Here is a 16108-nt window from a genome sequence, read left to right as displayed (position 1 = left end):
AGGGTTAGCTTATTGTTCAAAAATTTGACATGGGGCAGGAAAAGCACTAGAAATGATACAACTATGTAAAAATCTACAAAGCTACAAATATATGAAAAAGCTGAAAATCTTTAGGCATCAATATCACACAGTGCAAGCCCCACCACACCTGCATGTAGACTATGCCATGGCTATGCTGCTGGGAGACCCAGCCATTAAGGTACAACTTTTTCCGTGATGCTGATCCCTAAAAAGGTGGAGCATTCAGATGAAAAGCAGCTTCTGCAATGGTGTTTATAGTCTTGAACATTTTCACGAGTGTAATGCAATATTATACAGCTAACTATATGGTTTCATTAAAAAAAAAAATCACTCATTGCCTTGGTCCTTTCTGAAGAAGATCTGTGTATTTGTGGACCAGAATATTCTGCTGATGAGGAGTATTTTTCTCCTGGCAGAAATCCAAGCATCAAAATGTGGGTTTTTGTAGCTGTGGTGAGTAATCTGTCAGCAGGGAAACCATGACAGCCTAGAGGAGGAAGAGAAGAAAAAAATCCAATCACATTGGAAACAGATACTCCATAAAAATAAATAAGGGGGAAATATTTTCCAGCTCTGAAGCCTTGTGTTGAAAGTTATTATCCTGACAAACACGGCACGCTTAGATTTATTTGCTAGAATTTCTGATGATGAATCAGGCAAGAGCTGAAAACCAGTTAGGATGTTCTGTATTGTAGCTGATAGATTTTCTCAGTGTGGACAAAATATATTAATGGACTGCTTAGGAGCAATTCACAGAAGCATTTAGATCAAATGCTGAGGCCTTTTTGGCATGTTGTGATGTATTCTCAGCTACTTCTAGGAGATGCTGTAGGTACCCAGACATCACATGGGCTGGCTTGTGGATTTCAGCAGTTTCCATTAGCATCAGTGGGAGCCATGCTAGAATATGGACTCTGAAATTTATCTCAGTTTAGATGTGCTTTCTGTCGTGAAACATGGAAAATCCTCACTGAGGTTAAGAGTGTGCCATCTACCCCTCCTGCCCTGCCAGCCCAGCCTTAGGCACAGCTGTGAAATGGGAGTGATGGGACTGTCAGCTAAATAAAATATGGCGTTGTCCCTCCCAGCCTGTGCCCACAACAAACCCCACGCTTGCTTTACGTGGTTCACCCTGCTGTGATTTCACAGCAAGGTCTGACTGCACATTGTTATTTTGGCCCAGCACTGGATTTGTGAGGGTTCTCCAGGGGCTGTGATCTTGCTGCCTGTCCATCCTTTCCCCTCATCGCTGCCCAGTGTGACAGGGCAAGCCCAGGCACACAGAGGTGGCTGAGTTACAGCTGTGCAGCCCCTCAGTGCAGCCCATGTGTGGCTGCACTCAGCCCTGCTTGGATCTACAGCTGAGCAAATAATCTATTCTTCAGTCTGCTCTCAGTGCTGAAAGTGGTAGAAAATACTCTATAAACAAGACCCATACATTCATTATTTTTATAGGTTAATAAAATACAAAGATGACCTTTTCGTTTGGCCCCAGCACTCCTCCCCACCCCCCCCAAGATGTGCATCTGGAACCCAAAGTAAAGGGTTTCTTTTCTTTTTAAAAAAATAATATTTAGGGGAATTAGAAACATGGCCAAGAAAAAAAAAAAACAAAAAAAACCCCCCAAACAACTGAGTGTTTTGTTGAATTTTGAGAATAAACCTATGAATTTAACACACTTTATTTAGTAATTTTGACTGTGCCCAAAGTCTGAGGTTTTAGCAAACACAACACTCAACCCCTTATTTATTCATTTGGAGCACATCTAGACTTCATCTCAGAACTATGACAATGCCATCTCTGTTTTTCTTTTCACCTCTGAAAGTTTTCACTAGTTTTTGTCAACTTGGTGGATCTAAAGCCAAAAATAAATAATAGGCTACTGAGATCTGGCAGTAATTTTCTAAAATTCTAGGAATGCTGAGAGGGGAGTTATGGTTTATGTTAAATTCCAAGTGTCCTCTCATGGTTCCCATGGATTGCACAGTGTTACCCACACCATAACTTTTCAGGATCTTTCAAATCTTCTCTCTTCCAGCATTTTCTCAGGGAAAGTTCCCATTGGTGTCAGCAGCAGCTTTTCTTGAGAGAAAATAGCTGGTTTTAAGTGTTTGGGAAACTGTGGTTTCAAAGACCAGACCCTGGGAACTCAGTGTTTAACATGTTTTAATTGAGAAGTTGAGTTAATCATTAGAGTAAATCCAGTGATTTAATTACAAAAAAAATATGACAGTTTATATTGTAGATTTCAATTAGTGATAAAACCTGGGTCAAGTAACAGCAGATTATCACAAAATAGATCACATTTGTGCCCAGCAGTATTTGTGCTACCATGTTTTCTATAGTGAAAATTGTGATGTGTTCTGGGGTAAATTTGAAACATATGTTTTAATGTTCACTATTTATTGTGGAACTAGTTTGAATTCAAGCCTGTTATGTAAGGCAGAACAGAATTGACTCTAACCTCCAAATACTGTTAACTTTTTTTTTTTTTTCCTTACCATAATTGTCCATTTTCTGTTCTCTGCCTCCTGGAAAACCAATGATCGTGGAGAATAAAACACTTCATCATCAACTTCTTCAGGTTTTCTGGGTAAACAATGTAAAAAAGTCCAGTTGGGAGCAGCAGATTTTGCGGTCTGTAGATTAAAAAACATATAAAACAAAGACATATGTGAGGACATTAGTAAAATCCTTAACTAGTAAAAAAGGTTAACAAATTTTATATTAACTCCCACTCTGGTTACTTGGATGATGAACTCAGAAGAGTTCCACAGACTTCAAAAGAATTCCTCATCTGTGAACAAGATGGGAATATCTCCATGCAAGTCTGTAAGAGTCCAATGCTGACTTTACAAAAGTCAAAAAGTCACTCCAGTTTCTCTGCCTTTAGCAGGGGGGTGAAAACCCCTCTGCTGCACATGTTCTGGAGCTGGTTCTCATTGGGAAGCCCTGAAAAAGGCCAAGCCATGTGGAGTGTATGACGTAACTCAAACTTTGTTATCTCTGTGAGTTTTTAAGCAGGAGTGAGGTTTGCATGTTACTTTTCCTTGGCCCCACTCAACGCCCCCCCCCCCCCCCCCCCCCCAAACTCATGCCTCGTTGATGTTGATTCTTATAAATGCAAACTGGAAAAATGTAAATAAAACCCAACATCTCAGTTTTTTACCTGCATTGTAATCTGATAACCTTGAAAGGCCTTTAGTCTTTCTTTCTTCTCCTCTTCTTGTCCCATGCTAATCCATGTGTCTGTAACTAAGACATTGGCACTGTCTGCAGCTTCCAAAGGGTCCGTTGTGAGAAGTAACTTGGTACCATACTAATGTGAGTAAAATAAGGAAGATCACTAAGACAAGGAACTTCATTTATAATGAAAACAAACTCTATTCAAACTATTCTCCTGGGCTGTTTCTTAGGCTCCTACCTCTTTGGAGTTCTGTTCAGTTATTTTAGTTATCCTGAGGTCTGGTTCAAAGCCCTGACAAAAGAGATGATAGGTGAGACATCGTGGAACATGTAGAAGATCTTCACTAATTAATAAGAATGGTTAGAAAAATATTTATTGAACCATTGGCCATTGAAGAAGAATATCTTTCAGAACTGTAAAACTTGAGAAAATTATGTTGATTTTGTTGAAAGATTATTTTGGAGATAAAGTGGCATAAAGCGTTCTAAAAACATAAGAAAAATGTATTTTGACAGTTACAGAATTAAATGTATATACAACATTTATTTTTTTTTGTTGTTCTAAACTGATTTTTAAAAATATTTTATACTGTATTACAGTGCAACATTCTAAAATGCTGCACCACCAATTTAAACAAAATGAGATGCAACACTTCCACCCATCTGAAACAAACTCAATTTTTTTTTTTTTTTTTTTTTTTTTTTTTTTTTTTTTTTTTTTTTTTTTTTTTTATGGGGAGAGTGCATTGGATGACTTTGTAAGGCTTTATCAAATTGAACTGTGAACGTCTGTGATTTATATTCCTGTCAGGTATTCCCATTTCTGATGGTGGACTCAGTAGAATCACTCCTGCTTTGCATCCGAATAACTGGATGGGGATTTTGTACCTTGGTACTGAAAACAGGAGCTCGAGATAGATGCAGACACCCGCAGCTGGGGCCCTTGACAATGGCTGAGAGTTTGAGACAAGCCTGGCTGAAGTTTGCCTTCCTTTCTCCCCGGATTTGGTTTCCCTTACCCTGGGAGTGGCAATCCTCAGGTGCATTCCCAGCTTTGCAGCGCTTGTCATGAAGGACTGCAGGACGTTGTTGCCATCCCCGATCCAGGCAATGGTGAGCCCCTTCAGCCCTCCAAAGTGCTCCTGCCAAAGCAATCACAAGCTCTGGGGTTACATTCCAGAGGAGCTGGGCAGGCTGATGGACAGGAGAGAATGATCAGAAGGGTCTGTGCAAAGGCAGCTGGCTGCCTTCAAATGCTACCTGCATGGACCACACCTGGAATTACTGCTTCTACAGGATGGTCATGGAAGAAAAGCCCCCCCATGTCACCCAAGAAGGCCCAAGTGCTGCTGCTTCCCCCGGAGAAGAACACATTGGCCACATGTGCCACGTTTTAAGGCTCAGGCTGAGAGATTCAGCCCCAGACACAAAGTGATTTTAGCATCACTGATGGACAGCTGTTCTTTGGGCCTCATAAACATCAGTGAGTGTTAGAAATTATTAACTCAGAGACAGCCCTAATGTCTGGAATAGAACTCCTTCCACCTTTCCCCCAGATTGTGAAAATATCCTTACTGAGGTTTTCTCTGGCTTGGTTGCCTCTACACGCTGTTCCCTGTGGCCATGGCAGTGGCCGTGTCCTGGGAGTGCATGAGTGCATCTTCACCCCACAGCTGCACAGGACAGCAAAGAGCGGCACTCTGAAAGCAGCTGTGCCACTCTTGGCCTGCAGCATTTGTTCTCCATTGTTCAGCCAAAGAGTGCAGGGATTTTTTTAAAAATGTGGATTACCCGAACTGAAAACAGCATTACAGAGTTAACTGTGGCTTTGCCTGATGGCACTTACAGCCTGGCCGTGTGCAGTTCTCTGTCCCTCCACCCCAGCACATAAAGCCTAAGGAGGTGCAAGACTAGCAGGGGTTACATATTTCCAGAGCAGGACCATTTGTTTTAAATATGCATGTTTATAGGCACTTAAGCTTATGCCAAAATTTTTACAAAGACATAACCAAATTCACCTATAAGCCTGCTCTGTAAAACTCTGCCTCTTGAAACAATTTCTGGAGAGCCTTTTATTCCTAGTGCAAATCTGGGCCATGCTACAATTGTGTTGTAGTAGCTGGAAGCCAGACAGTGTTTCAACACTTTGTGTGACATGATTCAATGCTTGTCAGAGAGGATAAGCATCCACATTGTACTAAGTGGCAACCTTGCAGGCAGTTGCAGAAAAGATGCCAAAAGACTGAACAAGAAAAGGGCTGGAACTACCCCGTCCTCTCCTGGCAGCAGCTTCTCCTAAACAGATAGTTTGTGAAGTTGTTCCAGAACAAAGTTATTAGCATTTCTTCTAGTGACCACAATTTTGAGTCAAAAATAGTAGTGCTTGAAATACTGAATGACATTAAAATGCTGTAAAGATCTAAATATGATGGAGTCCTAGACTGTTCAGGTTTAAGGGCTATGGTATTGCAAAAACGTCACTGTTTCAGCTGAATTTTGTTAACAGCAGGCTCATTGGATGCAAGGGCATTTACAGAACAAATCAGGACTTTGTGGACATGGAAGTTATTTCAGTATAACCACTCTGCAGGTCTCCAAGGATCTTTCAAAGTCCTTCCACATCTCCTAGCAATGGTGCTCCTAGGAGAAGGCCAAGCTGAAGCATTTATTTAGGGTGTTATTTCCATTTAGGGCTTAGTGATAGCTGAGACCAGAACCCACAGTCAGAAGCAAAGTGAGACGGTCCTGAGTTCTTTTCATCTCACTGTTTAAAAATAGATATCTCAGCCTTAAAGCACTGACTAGAGTCACAAATACACTGCTATGTTAAACAACTTCAGCTTATTGCCAGCTGTTACTCTGCATTAGAAGAAGCACAGTGCATACTAAGTGCTTTCCTCTGTTTTCCCCAGCCACTAGCCGTTAGAGATAAAATATGGAGTACTGGATGTGTCTGTATAATGATCCCTGATACACAAATTCCAAACCACATCTGCAGTGACTACTGTATAGAATGGACAGAGCTGAAGTGATTTCAATGAAGACATTTTGCTAATGGAAGGAGTCATAGCAAGGCAGAATCAAGCTGTGTGTGTGCTGGAGGAGGCTGTTTTGTATCCTGTGCTAGGCTTTGTGCTGCCTCTGGTGCACTGCTGCTGTAATTCAAACCTCTTCATCTAAAGCCAGATCACTGTGACTGCACTGCTTATAAGCAAACACACACCCTCAGCTTCCAGCAAAGAGGGGGTGACTGCTGGGCAGAAGCAGAAAGCCTGGAGGTAATACAAAAGCTACAGTAAATGGGACAAACACTTCCCCTCCTGCCCACTCCCCCTTTTCTAGTGTGTGCTTATGCAATCACACGGGTGGAATCCTGCTAAAATTGTTTTAGTAGTAACACTCTAAATTAAATGAGAGCCTTTACAACTCCTGCTGATCACTAGACCCTCTAAAGATATTTCCCCTTTGCATCCCTCCCCAGTTTTTTACAAATTATGTTGTATTGATGGAGGCTTTACTCCTGCATGGGTGTTCTGCAGTTTCACTCTACATTTGGAACACAACTCCTAGTAAAGCCACACACACACACAAAAAACTTATTTCGAAAGTCTAGAGCCCTTCTTCCTTATGAAGCCTCTTTGGTAAACCAGTAATTGCTGCTGTAGCGCCATAAAACTCGCCTGTGATATTCTCATGAAAAATCCCAGCTAAATAAGTAACATCAATTTTAAATCTGATTATTTTCTCACCCTCATGTTGCTTTTACAATGTTTCCTTCTGCTCTTATCCATGGCTGCAGTGTACTGCTGTGGGAAACCCTGGGAAAGAATAAGTATGCTCCGTGATTTGACCCAGCTCAGTGTGTGGAGAAGACTGGTTTAACTAATTAGGGACATTTGTGTCTGCCTCTGCCTGGACTTGCTTCCAGTGAGACTGAAACTCTGACACCATTATAGATTAATTCTGAAATGTTTGACCACAGCTGTCATAACAGCCCTCAATTAAAACAAGCTTTTGAATAATGAATCAATAATCTGTCAAATTTTAAAATGGAATGCCAGGGACTAATCAAAGTTTTAGCCCTTTGGGAGACAGTGCAATCCAGTAAAGGAGAAAGTGGGCAAACCTGGATCTTCTGGCTCTCAAACTGGGCTTAAGGCAGATGCTGAGCCAGTTATCTTTCTTACTCCCACGCTGGTTTTTGTCATGGTTATCGATAACAGTATATTTTAGAGGATCAGGACAGATCTTAGTTGGGATTTTTAATTGTTAGACTAATAAAGATGATAATGGTGATGAATTTGAAAATCGTAAAAATTTGAGGTCTTGGGGTTGCACAGCAAGGAGGATTTGAGAATATATTGCAGCCTTTTTCAAGCTGCTCAGCATTATTTGTTATGTTGTTTAAAAAGAAATCACCGATGTGTTTCTTATGCCAACCACTGCTTTCTAAAAAAGAAAATTCCCCCCAGACCAGTGACATAAAAGCTAGTGGCATATGGATCCACTCTAATTACCAGTCTGGCCATCCTGCAGTCGGCTACAAGTGAGCTGATTTGGCCAGTGACATTAATTTCAATTGAATCAATGTCAATACCCGGGCTGTCTCTGGAATACAGATTGTGTGATGCTGCCCTCCAGCCACGCCGAGCAGAGCAGAAGCTAAGCCACAGCTCCTGCCCAGGACACCCAGAGGCACTGGCTGGACTCAGCACGTGGCTGTTTCAGCGCAAGCAGGGGAGTAAAGGAGCTCAGTGTGTGCTCACAAACTCACAGTCTTTAAAGGTCAAACCCCCAAATCCTCAAAATCGGGTTCTTTACATGTTTGTGACCATTTTGAGTGGGTTATAACTCAAGCACACTCAATTCAACACAACATTTAAGAAGGAAGGTAGTGTATATATAGGCTAAGAAAAACGTTTATCTTGGCATAATAGAGGGCAGTAACCCAGAGCACAATATTAAAGGACAGAGCCAGCTTAGACTTCAAACATGTGAGGGCATCCAGGCTGCTCAGGAAGAAGGCACTGGGAAGAAGGATGCTGAACCTGAGGAATCTCACCCCAATATTCATAGCAGGAGCGCTCTGCATGATCTGAAAGGAATACCCTGAGCATTTCCAGGAGAAGAATTTGCCTGGAGTACAGAATGAGAATTGACAGCCCTGAGAATAAACCAGCTGCATTGTTTGGGGGATGCAATGGACTATACTGAAATAACAATACTAAAATGCACCTGGGAAGGGGAAAAGGGAATCAGAAGCTATAAGCAAGAAAACATTTTTTCAAAACGAACCATGCAATTATGTAGTTTCAGACCAAAAAGAAAGCACTTGTGGAGGGTTCAAGAAGGCACACAACAAAATTAATAGGATATAGAAAATGGAAGCAGAAAAATGCGCTAAGCATGAAGAGGGCCAGAGTGCTCTTTCCCAGTGCTCCACTGGAAAACAGAAAAGGAAAAAAAAAGAAAAGAAAAAAAGGTACATTTTGGGTATGTACTGACAGCAGGGAGGAACAGATCCAGGCAGGAAAATATTTATGGGGATAGGGAAGAGACATTTGTTAAAGAGTAGTTACATTTAAATATTAGCCTAGCAGCCTGTGCCGCTATTGTAGTTTGCATATATGTATAAATCAAATAAATTGCCTTTGTATTGCACAGAAACAGTCTAAATGTTATACATGGACTTTCAGCTCATTTAAAGAATCAGTGGTACCATTCCACATCCCTTTATTAATCTTCTTGCAGGCAGTACTTGGATGTCATCTTGCTGAAAACCCCACGAGAAGTTTGCTTGGGCTAAGGAGCAGCAAGACCCTGTGGCTCACACCTCTTCAAGAGTTAATCTCACTTCTGCAGCCTGGTAAAGTTCATTATATGATTAAAATGTTGTTTCATTACATGCCACTCCAGTCTTCTCCAACTCACTGAAAGTGCAAAGAAGAAAAAAGGGAGCAGAGGAAGAGGTCAGAAAGGGAGAGTTCAGACAGTACCATCACCCACAGGGAGCTGCTGAGAGCTCTCCCCTGCCTGCCCCTCTCTCCTGGATCAGAGAGCAGGAACAGAAAGTGAGTCAGCAACCAGCAGTGCAACATGCCCTTGGCATAGCAGGGTGGTCACCCAGCTGCCCTATAAAGATCTCCTGACAAAATTTAGGCTAAAGAACATGCTGAAAGGTGGGCAGATGGAGGAAATAGTGCTCTGCTTATTGGGCTGAGTGAGAAAGTGCTGCAAATTCTAAAAGAGCTTCCATGTCTGTCTAAAAGCTGAGCCATTCCTCGTGATCTCTGTAAGTGCTCGCTTTGTCATGACACCTCTCCATGTCAAATACATCTTCTGTTTGAGCACCAGCTGCTATGGGCCTGTTTCTCCATCACCAAAGACATCCTCCCTGGTGCTTGGTGCAGCAAGGGCACCCACAGCTGTCGGTGCTGCCCTTGGTATTCAAACCAGGGAGGAGGGCAGCCTGTGGGCTCATGCTCACCAGGAGCTCCCACCACTGCTGCCCTACAGGAGGATGCAGGAGCAGGGGGTGATCAACAGGGCGTGTTCTCCCCCCGCTGTTTTCCACAGGCTCCCCACTAAAAGCAGTGGAGAAAGAAGCAGCTGAGATGCTCAGTGGTCCCTCTACATTAGCTGGAGGTGGAGTAGAAGGCAGCAGCACTGTGAACCTGGGTGCTGGAGTCTGTGGCCTAGATAAAACCATGTTTAGGGGCAGCGATATTCATGGCTGTGTGGGCTGGGAGTCACAGATTGCTCCTGAAGAGTGTTACTCACAAGTGATAAAACTGCTAATTAATAAGGTGTTGGCAAGACAGAACACCTCACAAAACACAACCAGAAGATTCTCCTGACTTATATTGCACACAGTGTTTACAATGAAATGATGACACTCTCATTACAGCTTACTCATGCAATTTAAACATGGAGGCTGGTTCAATGTGATCTCACGAATCTCCCTTTTTCTGAGGTCTGTAAGCCTTTTAGTCTCAAGTTCACCAGTTTTTGCTGGTCTCTTCACCGTGAATATAAAAATTTACAAAAAAATACTTTAAATGAAAAAGTGATTTTCACCAGATCCATGAGTCTGCCAGTATTTAAGGTCTAAAGCATGAATAATTTGATATTACTCTCACTAGATCTTTCCCACACACTGTATGTCCCATAGCAAAGTCCCCAACAGCTGAGAAACACAGCTGAATGAATCAGGAAATTATTCTGCCCTACCGTTTTCAAGCAGTGTGGTTTTTATTCATTCAGAAAGTAAACAAGGTCAGAGGAGTTCATCACAGTTGTCAACCAGCCCTGCAGTATAATAATCTTTTTTATAAGCCAGATCCTCGACTGATTGTAAAACCACATAGTTCTTTTGTTCACAGATAAACATCTGGTATTCTGTGTGTAAAACGTTATCCTGCTGTCAAATCCCCTATTACATTAGATAAAAATAAAAAAAAAAAAAGATATTTTTTAACCGTTCTTTGATGTGAGCAAAGTTTAAACTGGTTAAAGTGCCTGAACAATAGGCGTTTGTACTGGTAACATTAACTGGCTTTTCAAAACAAATTTGTCCAACCAATTTCCTAATATATAAATAGTGATTTCTTTTAAGCTGTCCATAGGTTTGGACAAGAGCAAACTACTGAGTATTTTTAAGTCAGTGAAAAACTTCTGCTGGCTTTGCCTGAGCCAGATTCTCATCTTTTCCTTAATACATACAGCCTTTGAATTGCAGACTAATTCCAATGAAGTACTTAATTTTATGCTTAACTTCAGTCCCACTTACAGCTGATAGGACTACGTAATTGTTTTAAATTAAACAGGCCCTTAATTATATTGCTGGATGAAGATCTCTTTAACAACATGTGCCATGTAATTACTATTCTGAAAAACCTAGGCATAAATGGTTTTGAAGCTGAATTCCCCAAATACTTACTAAGAATTAACAAAAAAAAAGTTTCTATTTTTACCTGAAGAGTTAGGTAATCAGCTAAAATCTGAAGAGGATGGTATAAATCGGACAATCCATTGATTATTGGGATCGTGGCTTCTTTCGCCATTAGGTCCAGATCATTATGGTCATAAACTCGAGCCAAGATTGCATTTGTCATGCTGGACAGCACCCTTGAGATGGCAGAAAATACTCAAGTCAAACAATATAAATATACCCCATTGCACTCTTCACCGTGCAACACATAAATATTAATGAAAAATGGTAATGAATCAATATTTTTCAGCTATCTGAATAATTTATCATGCCTGCAGAACAGACTCAAATGTAGTCATTTAACAAGCTGCTAATAAGTAAGAAGTTTCACTTCCTAACACTACTATAGTAAGTAAATGGAAACTGCTGCTCTATTTCATATTCTTTTCTCTTTAGCATTTAATTGTAGATGGAACATCGATACATGTTCAACTCTCTGAACTAAGATAAGAGATTGTGTGATACCGTAACATTTGAAGAATTTGATAACCTCAGAAGAGATAGGGTATATGATTTTTTTTTTTTTTCAGTGTTTTAGCAAAGAACAAAGGTAGCATTGACTGAATATTATAGACTCTGTATGGTAGCCTGACTTTGTGAGTGTCAGCAACACAGATCTCTCTTAGATTACAACAACTCTTTACTGATCTTAATAAACACAGAAACAGAGCAGGCTGGGGTTGTTGTCCTGCTTCCTCCTACCTACACACCTGTGTATTTACTCACATGGTATCAACATTCAAATAATGCCCAAATTTCAAACTCAGTGCAAGGGAAGGGGTTGCAGGACCCCCCTCTACCACTCTGGCATTAACCTCATTTGCTGAAGTGTGAAAGACACAGAGATTAGCATTGTGGATTAGCATAGTATACTCTGAATTTTTTAGATAAATTAAATATGGATTGGAGCTCTTAATTTCTCTGCATTTCTGTGTTTTAATCAGGCCCTGAAGCCTGACTTTGAAGTAGCATTTTTTGTGTTTTCATGTTATCTGAAATAGGACCTTAAAACAGAACAAGGGAGGACTGAATTAAAAATATGTGGGAAAAGTCCTTGCAGTATCTGCCTTCCTGATTAGCCGTGACAAATCCTTGCACCTCTTTTTGTGGAAATAAGGCTGTTAATACCATCATCAGGAAGGTCTCCTGATGAAGTCAGTAACAAGCATTTTCTACTGACACCAGACATTTTTCACACAAGCATGTTAAGATTGCCTGTAGAGCTTTCTGTGAAGAAAAGACTGTCAATAACTACAAATGAAAAGGAGGAACCGAACAAGGTATTTGCTGATTACAAAGTACTGGAACAGTTGCTGTTGGTGCCATTATTTCTTCTTAGCTCACCAGTTCCTTTCTCTGGGGCAAACCTGTTCTGTCTTGAACTGGTCATCAGGGATGTGATGCATCCTTCCTTTTGTTAGACACCTCACTGGCAGACACCCTAAACAAGGCATGGACAATCCCCATCAGTCAAGGGAGAAGGGCAATCACACTGGGAAATTGCTCATTTTCCGTATAGCTTTTTTTCCTTCAAGATGTCAGGACGTCTGATTTCTATTTGACACAGCTGATCAAGAAATTAAAGAAGGTGGTTCCTTCATAGGGTATGCCATTAGGGAAAATTCATCATCACCAGCTAGTGAAAACTGCTGGACTTTCATCTTTAGTCTGTTGAAGGTAGATATCAGACTTAGTAGACATCTACCAGCAGGACATCAGAACAGTCCTTCTGCCAGCATTTCTAGATGTCACATTTTACAGCAGGGAAATCAGCTGTAAACTGGCTTTGTTCTTTGTCAAGTCAAAAACTTGGGGAAAAAAACACCTGTCTTGGGTTATGTCACAAACAAGTAACCCTCTCCTGGAGGTCTGATTACAGGGGAATGATTAAGTCTCCAGTAATTAATTCAGTTTAAAGGAAACCATGTAAAGCTGGAATCACAAAGAAAAAAAAAAGGTCCTCAATATATAAGTCTTATTGAAGGTGAAGTTTTGGAAACTGAGGGGCTGTAAGCACAGGTTCATCAGGTGACTGCATTTAAGATTCTTATTTTATCAGCCACTAGGTCTTTCTCTCCTTTCATTCTTTTGCAGAACAGTGAGACTATGAACTTCAAAATCCCAGAGCCTGGAAATATGTTATATTGGAACACTGAGTACATTGGAATGCTCCATCTCTCTCTTTTCAAAGTAATTTTTATTTCTGCAGAGGAAATCTGAGCTTTTTTTTGTTTTCTCAACTGTATTCTCTGAGGAATCCAAAATGAAACACAGAGTACGCCTTTTTGGTATGGCAGACCTCTGAATTTGAAAATGGGGCATTTGCATATATTTTGTATAGAATACTGCTATCCAAGGTAGTTTTGCTTTTGTTTTGAAAGTTTATATCCATTCAAAAGCTTTAAGCTTCTGACAAGCTTACTTCACTTTCACTCATGGTCTCACAGGGATAGACAATGGGTGTGTTCTCAGCAAAGTAAACCTGTTCCCCATAAACGCAGAGATTAATGCCCTAATAATTCCAGTGGAGTGCTGAAATCACCCTATGAGTTCTTCAGGGCTGCCACTGAACCTGATGGCCACTGAGCTTTAGTGATGCCCAGTGGAACTGCTCTGCAGTGGGAAATACAGACACAGTACTTATATTTCATTTCAGGTAATATATCAGACATGTTAAACAGAATTGAAAGGCTTAGAGCTCCCTTAATGGGCGGTAACTTTTTGCCACTGTGTCAGTTTAAATGTAAATATCTTGTGAAGCATGGAGGAACTGATTTACAAGCAGGTAATAAGTCACAAAAAATATGTTCACAGCAGCAATGCTTTCAACCCTTACCTGCAGCAGTTCTAATAAAAACTGTGACTTTTATGGAACTGTGCCCCTTTCACTTTAAGTCTCAATCTCAAGTACTTCAAAGGCCTTCAGAGCCCCAGACACATGGCTGTAAATATTTGAAATACCCTCTGGGTCTACTGGAGGCATCCTTTTTTTGTTCTTACATTAAGTGAATGAGGTTGGGATGTCATCTTTCATTCACAGGAAACACCAAAGAATTAACACTCCAATTGTTCTTCTAGGTAAACTGCTCAGCCTTGATTATGCAGTCAGTAGTATTTCTGCTAATGAGAGCAAGAGTGGAGCAGAGCATGTGGGATTCTGTAAGGATTTGGGGAAACCCCCTGGCCACTGTAGCAGGTGAGAGCTGTGACCCAGCAGAGGAGTAAAATCCCCGGGTAAGAGTCATAAATAGGGACTTGTCCTGGAAGAGCAAGCAGTGACAGAGAAAAGGGGGCTGAAGGTTTGCTTGGGAAGTGATGTAGAAACTTTTTCCACAGAATGGGGATGCCTTCAGAATGGCTGGAAGATTTGTTTGCTTCTATTTATTGCCTTGTTTCTCATAGTTTATTGTCTGCCTTTTTCCTTTCTCGCTTGTGCAAACATTGTTCATTCAGGACATTGTAAACAAAAGATTTAATGCTTTTTACTGTCACATCTTGGAAGAAGAAGAAATGAAAACTGGCCTGTATCAAGCATACCAGTTTTTGTGTCAGATTTGCTTCAGGGTTGGTATCTGAATGGCACAGAGGCTCCAGGTGACAGTCCTGCATGGCTGGTGGGACAATGCTTGTAGAGGTTATTGCCCCTTTGGATGGACCCTGACTGCATCCTTCCCCTTCCTGAAGGTTTGGCTGCTGGGGCTCACAGCCAGCTTTGTAGCAGAGCAGATGAGGGAGGGAGCACCTCACCTACAAGGAAAGGCTGAGAGAGCTGGCATTATTCAGCCTGGAAAAGAGAAGGCTCCAGACTGACCTAATTGCAGCCCTCCAATACCTGAATAGAGCCTACAAGAAATAATGCAGAGGGACTATTTACAAGAGCCTGGAGTGACAGGACAAGGGGGGATGGCTTCAAACTGACAGAGAGTAGGTTTAGATTGGATGTTAGGAAGAAATTCTTCACTGTGAGGCCCTGTACAGGTTGCCCAGAGAAGCTGTGGATGCCCCATCCCTGGAAGTGTTCAAGGCCAGGCTGGATGGGGCTCTGAACAACCTGGGATAGTGAAAAGTATCCCTGTCAATGACAGGGGGCTTGGAACAAGATGATATTTATAGTCTCGTCCAACCCAAAGCATTCTATGATTCTATTGCTGCAGCTCACTTTGATTATGGCAGAGTTCTGTATCTAGCAGAGTTAAGTATTTTCAAACCTCAAGAGTCTGAGGTTTTTCCTTTCTACTGTCAACACCCATATGTCTTCCATTTCAGTAGTGTGATATATGTGCTCAAGTTAATTTGTGTTATCAAATTATAAAGGGTAAATGTTCACTGTATAAATATGAGTGTTAAAGATTTGTTCAAACTAATATAGGTAAAAGTAAAATGGAAAAACCAAAATAAAAGAATTTCCTCAACTCGGGAAGCACGGGAGGGACACGAGGAAAGTATGATTGGAATTACCAGAAAGGGGGCCTAGAAACTATCGCTGCCGGGAATCCCTGAAAGGATACAAAGGACAACGGAAAACGGAGATACAAGTCCAGAGATAATCACTTCAGATGGATATCTCTACTCGTCTCCGTCGAAATTAACATATCCACGACACACCCGGGCCCAACCATCAGCTGCATTGTTCCACCCTACTGGTCCATTCAAACTCCTGATACCAGGACTTGCATGATTAATGAAGACGCCTCGGAGGGAAGACCGTCAGAATCCCGGACTTCACTCCACGATCCAGTGTATAAAAAGGGGCGGCTGGAGACCGAAGTTGTGAACTTGGGGGGGTAACAGACTGGCAGAGTCTGATATCCGTGTTCACCCAGCGGCGATCCCGGGCTCGACGCTGTCCTTTTAATTGTGGCTTTCTGAGACTGATATTTTGTCTCACAATAAAATTCTAAATTTCTGAT

At 41.4% G+C, this 16108-nt stretch overlaps 1 protein-coding gene across 1 annotated transcript in view; it reads right to left on the bottom strand.

Moving 5' to 3' along the window:
• Nucleotides 1–342: 342 nt before the first annotated feature.
• The window catches only part of OTC (ornithine transcarbamylase), a 29925-nt gene continuing 14159 nt past the window's right edge, over nucleotides 343–16108 (bottom strand). The window contains 6 exon segments of the mRNA XM_058419304.1: nucleotides 343–508; nucleotides 2524–2661; nucleotides 3192–3341; nucleotides 3447–3500; nucleotides 4228–4350; nucleotides 11182–11335. Coding sequence (XP_058275287.1) covers nucleotides 449–508; nucleotides 2524–2661; nucleotides 3192–3341; nucleotides 3447–3500; nucleotides 4228–4350; nucleotides 11182–11335 — 679 coding nt within the window. The 3' untranslated portion in view covers nucleotides 343–448.

The sequence above is a fragment of the Hirundo rustica genome, chromosome 2 (assembly GCF_015227805.2).
Source record: "Hirundo rustica isolate bHirRus1 chromosome 2, bHirRus1.pri.v3, whole genome shotgun sequence".
NCBI lineage: Eukaryota > Metazoa > Chordata > Aves > Passeriformes > Hirundinidae > Hirundo > Hirundo rustica.
This window is presented reverse-complemented; position numbering and strand designations above follow the sequence as displayed.